A 13,381-nucleotide genomic window follows, 5' to 3' on the forward strand; every position below is an offset into this window, starting at 1 on the left:
ATCGACAACGCGCCCGAGCTTATACACGGCCAATTCCAACAGTACTGCTCTGACAACGGAATCACTTACGAAAAGACGGTACCTGATGCTTCACAACAAAACGGGCGTGGCGGAACGTCTCAACCAGACAATCGAAAACATGACTCGAGCCATGTTGGTCGATGCATCGTTGACCACATGGTTTTGGCCTCTCGCGGTCCAAGCATGCATCCATATCAAGAATCGAGTCCCGCATTCAGCGAATCCAGACGGGTCAACGCCTTTCGAGAGTTGGTTCAAACATAAGCCGGATCTGTCGCACCTTCGACCTTTCGGCGCACTCGTAACAGTACGAAAGCCCAATTCGACAGATCAAATGAAATTTGCCTCCAGAGGGGAAGAAGGGAAATTTGTTGGATATGCGCGCGACTCCAAAGGATATTTGATCTGGTTTCCTCATACCAGAGCCATACGCCCGCGCCGAGATATCGAATTTCATGGGTTTCCTGACTTTGTCCCATCACCTTCCCACTCCGAACTTCTCTGGGAAGACGTCCCCTCCGAACTCGAAGAACATTTTCGAGAACGGGAATCCGTGGTGATTTCAAAGCCAGCCAAACTGCTGAGCGAACCAATTGCCACCGAGCATAATAACTCCGCCTCTGAGCGTGAACCCGCCTCCGAGCGTAACGAAGCCACTGAGCTCAACTCGTATGTCCGTCGTTAACGACGATGAATACTATTTAACCTGTTTAACCAGGCATCCTCCCACACTGGTAGAGGCAGAATCTAAACGCGGTACAACCCCAGAGTGCGTGTTAACTCGCATGGGAGCCTGTAGCTGACGTAACTTAGACCCGTCCAACGTCTTTTAGACGAAGTGTTCGAGGAAATAACAAAGCCACGAGCTATACCGTGTGTTAACACACTGGTCTATCTAATCATTCTAATTGATGAGCAGGCTTTTCGATCAAGATGTGCCTATGCCTAGCGCGGACGAAATAGATGATACCCCGCTGGCCCAGCGAAAGACTCCTCGCGTACGCCGAGTTCCCCGCACGACATATAATCAACCATGCGATGCTGGACGAGGGGGAGGAGGATCTAGTCATCTCCGAAGACTACCTCTTGTCCGTCCTGCTCTCAGGCGACGAACTCGAGATAGAATGCGCACTCGAGGAACTAGTCGATTTAGTGCACGCAATCGACAAGGCGGAGCATGTCTATTCCACTCTCACAAACCCCATCGACGATCCCAATGCAAAAGACCCAAACTCAATACCCGAAGCCAAAGCTTCGATATACTGGCCACAATGGCTAATCGCCATATTCGAGGAGCTGGAGTCACTACGGGCGAAAGGCGTTTACGTCGAAGTTGAAGAAGTGCCGGCAGGACGCAAACCTGTCGCCTGCAAGTGGGTACTGCACATCAAACGAGACCGAGATGGTCGCATATCTCGATTCAAAGCACGACTAGTTGCAAAGGGATTTACCCAGATCCCGGGCCAAGACTACACATACACATTCGCTCCCGTCGCACGATGGGAATCCATCAGATTTGTCCTCACACTCGCTGCCGCCTACGACATGACTTTGCGCCAAGTCGACGTCAAAACTGCCTTTCTAAATGGCCCACTTGACGAAGAGATATACATGCGGAAGCCTGAAATTGCGGGCCCAGGGTTTTGGAGGCTGCTCAAGGGTCTGTATGGCTTGAAGCAGGCCGGAAGACAATGGTACCTCGAGCTCAACGCACGACTCGAACTTATAGGCTTCAAACGTGTCGAGTCAGACTGGAGCGTTTACGTGAGGAGGACTGACAACAACCTCAGCATCATAACGACCAGCGTGGACGACATGCTAATTGCTTGCTCCTCCCAAACCGAATCGGATGCTGTAGTGTCAGCCTTGTCTGCCCAATTCGAGATCACCGACAATGGCGAACCGAAGCTGCATTTGGGATGCTCAGTCGAGCGAGACCGAAATAACCACACCATTCGCTTACACCAGAAGGCATTCACGGAATCAATCCTTCGCGACTTCAAATTCGACAAAAGCAACTCAGTGCAGACTCCAATGGACCCGAGCACCAGATTGGCGCCAGCTACAGATGCGGAGGTCGAGAAAACGAAAGACTTCCCATATGCTGCCATAGTCGGGCGGTGCATGTACTTGTCCACCTGCACACGCCCTGACATCTCATATACGGTGCGGGAATTGGCGCGCTTTATGGTGAAGTATGGCCCTACGCACGTGGCAGCGGCTAAGCACCTGTTGCGATATTTGCGGGGAACGACGAGCCATGGGATACTACTTGGGGGAAAGAACTTCTCAGAACCCACGGTTACAGCACTGAGCGACTCGGACTGGGGAATGGGGAATGATAGGAAATCGATATCGGGCTTTGTTATCCTGGTAAACGACTCCCCAGTGTCGTGGAGCTCGAAGCAACAAGCCGTCGTGGCTCTGTCCTCTTGCGAGGCCGAGTATCTTGCCACAACACATTGCGCGAAAGATGTCCTTTGGTTCCGAAACATCATGAACGAGCTCGGCTTTCCACAACAGCAGCCCACATCTATCTTTTGCGACAATCAAGGAACAGTTGCTTGCACCCACGACCCACATTCACACTCGAAAATGAAACACATCTCTATTCGAGAGCACTTCATTCGCGACTGCGTGCTGAACCGCTTCGTTGATGTTATGCATGTGGCGGGCAACAATAATGTCGCCGATCTCTTCACGAAGCCTTTACACCGCACGATACACGCACGCTGGGTAAAGATGCTGAAACTGGACCCACGTCAAGGGGGGGTGTCGGAGAGTGACGCGGCTCATTCGGTAATCTCCTGATCATATCTTATTATCTTATCTCTGTCTCGATTCCATCGCAACTGGAACCTGGTCAACGAGAGGGGCTCTCAACCCTTCTCTCGTTGTACCAGGTATGACTCCTATTTTATCTATGTCTGCATGTACTTACTCAACCCTTCTCTCGTTGTACCAGACCAATAAACTGTCTTCTGTTCACACCCAGTGACTTCGGGCCACTGGCACGGAGGGTTCCACAATTCAAAGAAGACACTGCAACAATATAGAGAGCACGGCAAAAAAGGTCAACGGGGCACAGGAAATCAAGGACGTGACGGTTTTTCGGAGAGTCATCACGCCTATCAACAAGGTGCATGTGATCAGACGCGTCTGTCACACGACGTGACTAGTGCTTGGACTCAACCGCAACACGCTTTGACTGCGTATAACTATTTAAACGGGGTGAGCAGCGCTTTGTTGCACTATCTTTACTCTCTAACCATCATGTCTACTCAGAGCGCGCAAACCGCACAAACACCCCCTCCCCAGTCCCAGGCCTCCGTTGTTCTTGACAATCCGGGTGGCACTGCCCAATCTCATCCCCCTCCTCCTCAACCGACTCCGCGTAAGTCGAAACCTGGAAGCAACCTGGTTAGCCAAGCCAACTACAAAGAAGACACCAAGCAGGACAACAAACAAAATCGCAGCATTTGGTTCAAGATGGCAGAAAATGGCTTTGCGGGCATGCTGGAACCGATGGAACTACTTGAAGACTACATGATCACCGCGGAATCGACCAATGCAGAGACGAAGGCCGTCACCGCTATGGTTAATCAAGCCCGACGCCACCTCAACGCTGCGATTGATGTCTACAACGGGCGTGATACCAGCAACCCAAGGAGGAACAACGAGAAGCTTATGATTCCATCTTTCGTGCGTTATCCAGGTTCAGTTGACATTGAACTCGTTCTTATTCCTATGGACAGATAAAATATCTCGAGGCTTTGGTTGAGAAGTTTCCCGAGGACATTAGGCCTCTCATCATCGACTCTCAGTACCGAAGTATTCAGCCTCTCGATGAGAACGACCACGACATTAAGCCTGACGTGCTCGCTACTTACCCGGGTGTGCCACCGCCTGAGCCAGGGAAACCGTGGACGTGGCCCGCAATCGGTACCGACTTCGAGTTCAAAGACAATCTCGACATATTCGACGATGCCACCGAGGAAATCCGCCAGCTCAACCCCAAAAAACCGGAAGATGCTCGCAAAATCCAGAAGGTCGAAGATGCCCTCGTGCAGATCGTCAAGAGCGGTCGCAGCTTACTGATGAGCTCGGGCCGCTGCTATTCGTGGGTTATGGCGATGTACAAGCACGACATGGCGCGCATATTCTGCTTTGATCGCACTGGGTTCGTTGTCTCGAAGGGCTTTGAATGGTTGGCCGGAGAAAATCAACACATTATCCCCACTTTCATGTACCGACTCTATCACCCAGCTGGCCATCTGGGCCGCATCGACGGGGATGACTTCACCATTTCGCGGCCCCTCAAAGACAACACTCTCAAATCGCGTATCTACGAAGCACTTCGCCGCAACTCCTTTTATGCCAAAATGTTTCCAGACTGCGCGAGCGCCACCGATACCACCATCAGTCTCAAAGCTTCCCGCCGAGACGTTGACGGTTTTCCGCAACCCGTCACCTGTTATACCATCGGAAATATCCTCTCGGTCTCCGACGGGCTTTTCGGTCGAGCCACGCGTGTCTATCGCGTGATCTTAGCAGAGGATCTAGACGAAGAGAACCCGCAAATATACGCTTTGAAGGATGCCTGGAGAGAGGCTTGTCGTCGTCCGGAGATCGACTATTATGACTTCATCGCCAAATGCTCCGAAGGCAAGGAGGGAGCTGAGGGAATGGCTACCTGCCATGGGAGTGTTGATTTAGGGGCACTCGACTGCGACATCGACGCGGAAGGGAGCATTCAGCGCACCCGCATAATTCCTCACCCTCTGACGGCGGATGTTAACTCTCGTATTCACGTACGGTCTTTGTTAACGCCGGTTGGGCGGCCTTTGCGCGAGTTTCCTTCGACCGAAGCGATGTGTTGGGCACTGTACCGAGTGGTCCAACGTATGTTCTTTCCTTCTACCAGTCATATTTTCTGACATCTTGGGATAGAACATTTTCTTGCATTTCAAGCTGGGGTTCTTCATCGCGACATCAGCGAAGGAAATGTGATGTTCGTGGAGGCTACTTCGGAGGGCGAGATGCCACAAGGGTTTCTACTTGACTGGGACTATGCCGAGTTCACGGCAGACGGCGCGCAAAGGTTCAATCAGATGTTTGAAAGCCGCCAGCAAGCTGTTTTGGAATACGTGGAGAAGGCATTGAGTGATATGACAGTAAGCCTTTCTCGCATTCGTTTTGCTTCTTATAACGATATTAACCCTAAACTTCAGGGCACCCGACCGTTTATGGCAATTGAATTGATGCGCACCGTGACTCAGCACGCGGCACATCACGATCTCGAGTCGGTATACTGGCTGTTGATGTGGATGATACTCCGTCACACAGCTCACAATGACTCCCGTGGTTCGTCTGCCTGTGGCCACCTTTTCGACCCGTTTGGCCCCGACATGAAGCAAGGCTACCTTGTGCGGCGGGTCCCAGTCGACGCTGCCAAAAACAAACCGCTGTACATGCTTGCGACAAATCTCCGGCGCAAAGTCGCGGATCAGAACCCCGACAGCGAGGAGAAGGAGGAGTACCTAGTCGACGACTCGGATGACTCGGAGGATGTCGACGGTCATGAGCAGTCTGCGAGCCGGCCGGGACGGGAGCCGGTCCGTCCTATGGATCACCCTCACGTCTTGCGGATATTCAAAAAATGTGTTGCTCATCAGTGGTGGCCGCTAACCGGTACGGACCCGGCGATCGATTTCGTGCCGCCGTCAAAGGAGGTGCAAACCGTCATCAACGCCACGGACGAGTCCACCTGGCAGAGCACGGGCCAGAAGCGGGCGCGCGCCGATGCGGGGGAGGAGACACCCAGCAAGAGGCTGAAACCTTACACCCAGATACCGGAACTTGAAGCCAGCGGCAGTGCTGGTCCCTCGCGGCCTGCGACACGATCTCAATCTCGTACAGTCCAAACCCAGACCGCGACGTCCAACAGGTCTGGCCCCAGCCGTGGACGGCGCGGAAGGCACTGAAGGCCTCGGTCACGGTACATAGCGTCGTTTAACATGTAGTGAGTATTATATCCAGGACGACAATGTGATTCCTTTCACGATGTTCAGCTTGTCTGTGGCTTGTGGCCCAATAAACCTTGAAAATTTTGTGTGATCAACATTCAACCTCAGGCTGGAACCACTGACAAACGGGTGCTCCCTAAAAGCTAGCTTGCCCGCTGGAAAAATGAATATCTAGGATCTGCAAAAATGCCTGATGTAAAAATTTAGCAAGAAAAAACCCCAGTCGCTACAGTTCTGCCTGTGTGTTAAAGTATTGAATGTGATGTGATCAAAACGGTCAAGGTCTCTTTGCAACTAAAGCTAATAATATTAATGAGGGTTGAATATGTTAGCACCACTGGCAAATGGCACCCTAAGCTACACTAGTTCATTTTAATTTATATCCGGTCACATATTCTGAGTTCTGCTCAAGCTCTAGAGGTGCTCTACACAATATGAACAGCAGAAATATATATTACTTGTTTTCTTATATATTACTTAATTTCTTATAAGTATATTACTTTTTTTTTTTTGATATATATATATTGCCTATTTTCAAGGGGATGAGTTGTATTAATAAGCTATGAATGTATACATATTAATCAGAAATTATCTTAGATAAACAAGGTCCTCTTGCCTTCCACACCATTGCACGGAAGTTCTCAGATAATGTCACAAGTGTGACACTTTCAAATGAAAAGATAGCATGAAGTTTGTCTGTAATTTAATCACAAAGCTCTGATTTAATACAAGTCCATATAATAAATGTTATTATGTTGAGTTTACATATATCAAAATCATTGCTCTGTATTATACTCACACCAGGGATTCAGACAAAGAATGGCAGCCTGAAGCAAGATTTTTATTAGCATTTCCAGTATTAACTGTGGGCAACTGATCACATCTGGATCTCCTTGCATACAACTCAAAAAGTTAGCAAATAAGGTAATTTTTGAGTCACATAATAAGGTAATTTCCATATATAAAACCAAATATATTCACAAACTGATTTATCAGTTTTGCTTATACATCAGGAAAAACGGGAAGTAATTACCACTGCATATAAACTGTAATATATGAATACAACTGCCCATAATGCAGGCAAACTCCCAACTGGATTAGAGATAATAAAATGTGCTTGTAACCCACCTCAAGGTCTATAAGTGTACTGCAATGCTTATGAGATCTATAATACTTGTGTAAACTAACATCTATATTCAGGTTTATAACTATTCAAAAGCACATATAATATACCTCCACTCTTACACTACTTGTAGATAGGGCAAGCAATATTGTAGTTTGTATATGGAGCTGGGACAGATAATATCAGTCATTGCTTTGCTTGCTTTCACTAGTAGCTTGGGGTTTGTACATAAAGAATTGATTGCACACAGGCATACACTCGAACACGATCCCGCTGGTTTATTTTACACTGCCGTCCCTGCTCCTGCACTCGCTCCCGGCCCCGGCCCCGGCCCTGCCGCACCCCCACCCGTCGATTCGACTGCCAACCGGGCACGTTTGGCTGCACGCTGCTGCTGCAGCAGCTCGTAGTCGCTGGGGCCAGTGCTCTCGTCGTGGCGGCGCACTCGACTAACATGCCGTTCGCCAAACACAGCACTATACCAGAGAAATTAGAGAATACTAAAAAGGATGGACAACAAACATACCAATTAAACTTGTCGATGATATCTTGGCTGGCGGGGTCATCGAGGATGTCGCAAAGGTTTGTGTAAAATGGTCTGTAGTCGAAGAGGCCATCTATGGCACTCCATTTTTCCGCAGAAGAGAGGGCAAAGCGGACCTGAAAAAAAAATGAGCAATGGCGATATAAGTGAATTAGTCATACTTGGAGAGCGACGTAGGCTATCTCGCGGCCATTGAGCGCCGTGATTCCATTGAGTGCCGCGTTACCGGTGATAAGCCGCAGTCTGGGACAGACCAGGAAACGACTATTTTTGTCGATTTTGTTGCTCAGCGCACGTCTCAGAGTTGACATGAGTCCCGAATGGTCAACTAGGGAGTTACCTGCACAAGAACCTATCAAAATCCAGTCAAATCCTATCAAATCGCTCATGGTGATTCCAAAATCTTGACTAGGAAAAGTTCGCAGAGCCCGTTTCTCGCTAGAATCCATCCAATTCTATGCAAAATACCCAAAGGGAGTGTATTCTAAAGGCATATTCGGTTTGGCGCTCAGTGGAGACTCGAGATCGACAACTCCTAGACTAGGGCCACCCCTATCTCTGTTGGTATCGATGACTGACATCATTGGAACGTGGTTTCGGATCATGCTGGAGGATCGGGAGTGCCAAGGGACGGTTGAACGGCGAAAACCTACTCAATTGATTGGGGCCTGGACCTGTGATCAACGGCGACTCTAAAACACTGTCGAGGAACTGATCATCTGAACATTGGAAATGCGCCAGGAGAGTTGGGACAACTACCGCTGAGGCCATACGCACAAGATACGAGTTATGGGTGTCAATCGAAAGCTGGGAAGCAGAGCTATCCACTTATCCTACTCAAGATCGAGGGATTCTTCACAAGCAAAACTAGATGGTCGCGAACACGGAAGATTTACACAGGTCATTGACTCCAATACACGCGATACCAGTCATCTGGACCTGGATTTTCGACTCTAGGCCGTATGGCGAAACGATACCTATACAATTATGCACATGGACGACTTTTCTTACTCGAGATTTTCCTTGATTCTATCAATTTCGTTTTAGTATTTATATCACTGTCTTGTATTTGGGGGATTCACGGATTGCCCCGCTCTACTAGGTGCATCTGGGGATCTAGCTCGTCAAATCTATCTTGCTAGCTCTTTCGAAATAGTATTATCGCGTCGGAAGGATTATTGGTTGAGGGTTTCGGTTGCTGAATACAAGAGTTCCGGTTGCTGTTTATTGGGTTTCGGTTGCTGGTCGAGAGTTTAAGGCAGTTAGTTCCTGACTCGAGACAACTCAGAGGGTTTAAGGCAGTTAGTCCTGATCCAACGAGTATAAACTCTCCGGGCATCGTATTGGCGCTTCTCTATTGCTGAGTTTCGTCGATAGTACGCTTTGGGGCACAACAAATCAACGTTTTTCGCAAGAAACTCGTATCAACCCTACAACCTTACACATTTGTGCCAAGGCTCTGTTCACAGGGGTCTGTTCTCGCACAAGGAGTCGACGATATTTTGGGTTTTGTGACTTTTCCTACTCGACATTATACAACTTTCTCTCTATCTCAAGTGGAGTTTTGGTTGTTTTTGTTGGTTTGGTTAGTTAGAGGCTCATTTGCTTTGTCCCCACTCCGCACTCATCACCGGCCCTGCGGGATTCTTGTCGCTCGCTCGTGGCAGCTTGCAGCCCCAGGTAGATGACGCGCGCAGCCTTTGAAGTCATCAGAGGTTGGAAACAGGATTACTAGTAGAGAATGTACCATATGAAGCAATGGATTCTCCATGAATCCAGCCTCGATGTCACCCGCGTCGTAGATATGCTCGAATGGGTAAACAAGCCACGGGAAGTCCACAGCCTCAACAACTGTGTTGCCTTTGCGAATGTTGTTGAGGGTGCTGAGGACAAGGTTAGATTAACCAAGTCTTGGACAGGACATACTTGGCATCCGGGGTGAGTTTGGCGGGACACAACAGACGTCCGGTAACGTCGTTGACAAAGCCGCGGTCGACTTTGATGCTGGGAGTTAGCTTAGACAGAGACTCTCGGTCCGCCTTGTCTTTGCATAAGATCTTGAGTAGCTCGATAATATTGACACGGAGCACACGGGCGTCGTCAGCTCGTGAACCGCGCATGCCCGCGTGTAACTGAAGAGTTGTCAGCCATGAACAGGACAGAGACGGCCACATACCTCAGTGCAATATGCTTTGCGGAGGTTGCTGTTGCCGCCGATGGCGATCTGGTCGTCCTCGAAGTTGGCAATGCGTTCTTTGAAGTAATTCCACACCCAGTTGTCAAGTGCGACACTATGAAGAGTCAGGTTGGTCATAAGAAACTCCGTCACTCACATCTTGGGGTCTTCGACTGGCGCAGGGTCGAGTTCGTCGCGTGTAAGGCGAACTAGCTGGCGGTTGAAGCTGGGAAGAAGCTTGAGACTGGGCCCAAAGTTGCGGCCGGCGTTGCGCCCAAACCACTTCAGGCTGCCATGGCCGTCAGAGGCAGGGTCTGTGGAAGCCGTGCCGCTGGGTGCCGGATCATCTGGGTCATCCGAATCTGGCACGCTGCCAGCTTTCAGTCAACAACACGACGACGCGAAATACCACTCACCTGCGACGCGTTCTGACACCGACTTTGGAGCGTGTTAGCTGCTCCAGTACGTGTAGGATGGTGCCCTGGGCGGGTAAGGTGTTAGTTTGGTCACTGAGCGGGGGCATGGGCTAAGGGGAAAAAGGAACGTTGGCCATTCTACCGGTGCGTCCACTGTCTTATACAAATTTCCCTGCTGAAACATTTGCTGTAGTCACCTGCGCGCGTCTTATCGATAACGCCGCCATCGATAAGGCGCGCGCTCTGCCGCCGCTCCTCCTCCCTCTGCCACAAGTCCCACTCCGCAACTCTAAACAAACCAGACTATCCCCCTCCCCCTCCCCGACTTCATCTCTTACACAATGGGTGACACAGCTCTACGGCCAACGGTACTCAGCGATCCACTCTGGGGCTGGGCATTGTGCACCGCCCATGTGGTGCTGATGCAAAATTTGCCTCCGTCGGGCTTGGCCAAGGTTTTGCCAGCTATGGCCTCGCCAGAGCTCTCGCCACGTATCGAGGCAAGAATCCTACGAGCGCTCGCGAGAAGTCCCGTCCCTGATCTTCGTCGGCAACTCGCGACCCATTTTGGCGGCTACGATGGGCCATGGCCCGACAACTGGAGCGAAGTCTACGAGTCGGATACGGAGTCCCCTACTCAATCTGGATCTTTCACTACCGATATCGGGGCCGGCCACACGGTGGTACAACCCTCAACAGTCAGTTTTTTCTCGTCTACTGACTTTCTTCGTCTACTGATACGACAACACAGCCAAACCATCATGATATCCAACCCCGCCTCTCTACTGTCTATTCAGGCAGAACTCTGCTGGGTAGCGGCAGCTTACCGCTGTCAACAGCAGGCGAAGAACTGCGCTACAACCCCGGGCCAGCCTACCAGTATCTACCTGCCGAGCCAACAAACACGCTGGTCAAACTCTACGACTTTTCGCGCGAACTTTCTACCACACAAGCGCTACAGGAAATATCCTGGGAGTACAATCCAGTGAGTAGTACTGCTGCCGTCTTGTTCTTTGCTATAACTTTTGGTAGAGCATGGATGTCTACTTCCAAATTATTCAGTTCTCTCTGGGAGGCATTCAAGCGCCCGGTTATTTCGGGCTTGGTGAGTCCGCGGGCCATATTTTGACGATGGGACCCACGAGAGAACTCTCCGAAGCCTTGGTGGTGTTCGCAGTCATTTGTGACGCATATCCGGGTTGTCTCAAGGAACTTCGCCATTGGTCGCTGTTGGCTGCTATCGACATCTTTACCCAATGCTGCGATTGTGCGTCATCATTGTGTTTTCCTTTCGTCTGTGATGAGCTGATGTGAATTAGGCTCGTAATCTTGTCATTTGGGCGCAAAGGGTAAGTGTTTTGTTCTCGACTCATCGATATTAACCCCGCATAGTTTCACCTTTCTCCGTCGGAGCTCCCGTGTGCTGATTCTAGATATCTTACGGACGAGACATACGAAGACAATGAAGACTTTGACGGACCAATGTTAGAATATGCCTTGGTGTAGATTTGACGACAAATTCATTCACTGCCCCTTTCCCCCTGTTTCGATCTATCTCAGACCCGACCACCATCGACAAGCCTGCACCTGCGGGCATGCATATCGCGAGCTGCTTTTTCATTGTCGCCCTTCTCATGTTGTCAAAGCTTCAGTGTCAACCCAATGGTCCGTGTTCTTGGTGGGTGGATGCGAAGGATGCGCAAGCCGAGAAGAAGCTAGCAAATCACCAGAGCCGGACGGGTCATTCGAGCTTGCTCGCTTTTGACAGCTCGCTCGATGCAGCACTCAGAACTCACCAACAGAAGAAACGTCGAAAACGGGAACTTGGGCTAGCGACCACTGTCACGATAGGAGACGCGGATATTCCTGTTGCTGAGGTTGGTCTGTCTTGTTGTCCATGACCGCAGGAGCTTATAATCGTTCTATAGTCTTCAACTGCTAGTGGCTACGCCGCTACCTCTGACTCTCTTGCAACCTTCGACAACAACGCTGCTGTGATGCCGGAGCCTGATAACACCGATATGGCCCACCCACAAACGCATCCTGAGCCAGAGTCAGATCCTCCACTCCCTCCACCATCTCCTTCGCGACCCATACGAAATCGACGCCCGACATGGAAAATCCTGGCGCAGTTGCCGGAACCTCCACCACCTCCACCCGATAGAGATGACGAACTCGAGGAGCCTGATCAGTCGGTGCCATTTCGGTGGGAGTCTGCCAACACATCGCGAAATGGCTTTGGTCTTTTCCGCGAGTACCCATCCACTCCCTCTCATAACCCTGACGGCAATACCTCACTCGCTGATCAATCTGATGTCCCGACCGCCTCCGTGGAGTCCTTTCCAGCCACGACAGACTCTCGGCCCGCAGCCGCCCTTGGGCGCATCAGCCTCGTATGGGCCTTTTGGCAACTTCACAGTCTGGGGTCTCATGAACTGGATGTGGACAGGCTCAGCGATGAAGAGCATTGGAGAATGTGCCCGTTTGCTGGACTATCTCAAGTCCCCGCTCTTCAATGTTGCTGATCTTATGACATTCGACATTAAAGCTCAAACCAAACGATTTGACGACTATCTCCGGGGGGAAGGGATGGATTCGGGGGGAACTGAGAGCGAGGTCAAGGATGGATGGCGATCTGCGAGTGTCGAAATAGACGTCCCCGACCCACGAAAAGGGATGAAGGGTCCGCTCAAGTACACTATCGAAGGGCTCCGCTTGCGCAGCCTGACCGAGACGGTGAAGGCTGTTCTAAGCGATTCCAGCTCCCGCTTCTTCCACTACACGCCCTTTCGCCAATGGTGGCAGCCGGTTACCGATGGGCCAACACAGCGCGTCTACGACGAAATCTACTCATCTGACGCCTATATTCAGACATACGAGGAGCTCCAGCGTAGCCCACGGGAGCCAGGCTGCACATTGGAGCGCTGTATAGTGGCTCTGATGTTCTGGTCCGACTCAACGCAGCTCGCCAACTTTGGGACAGCAGCGCTCTGGCCGATCTACCTCTTCTTTGGCAATTAGTCGAAGTGGGTGCGGGGGAAACCACGAGCACGAGCCTGCCATCACATTGCCTAT

General features: G+C 50.6%; 1 protein-coding gene across 1 annotated transcript; it reads left to right on the forward strand.

The window, feature by feature from the left end:
- Positions 1–3,294: 3,294 nt before the first annotated feature.
- MIND_00767300 (uncharacterized protein) lies at positions 3,295–6,005 on the forward strand (the record flags this gene model as incomplete). Its single annotated transcript, XM_037364366.1, has 4 exons — positions 3,295–3,723; positions 3,777–4,923; positions 4,972–5,195; positions 5,253–6,005. The coding sequence occupies 4 exons, from the start codon at positions 3,295–3,297 to the stop codon at positions 6,003–6,005; spliced, it is 2,553 nt and encodes an 850-aa protein (XP_037220010.1).
- Positions 6,006–13,381: the final 7,376 nt, after the last annotated feature.

This window comes from Mycena indigotica (genome assembly GCF_014461135.1).
Source record: "Mycena indigotica strain 171206Taipei chromosome Unknown Mind.scaff0006, whole genome shotgun sequence".
NCBI classification, from domain to species: domain Eukaryota; kingdom Fungi; phylum Basidiomycota; class Agaricomycetes; order Agaricales; family Mycenaceae; genus Mycena; species Mycena indigotica.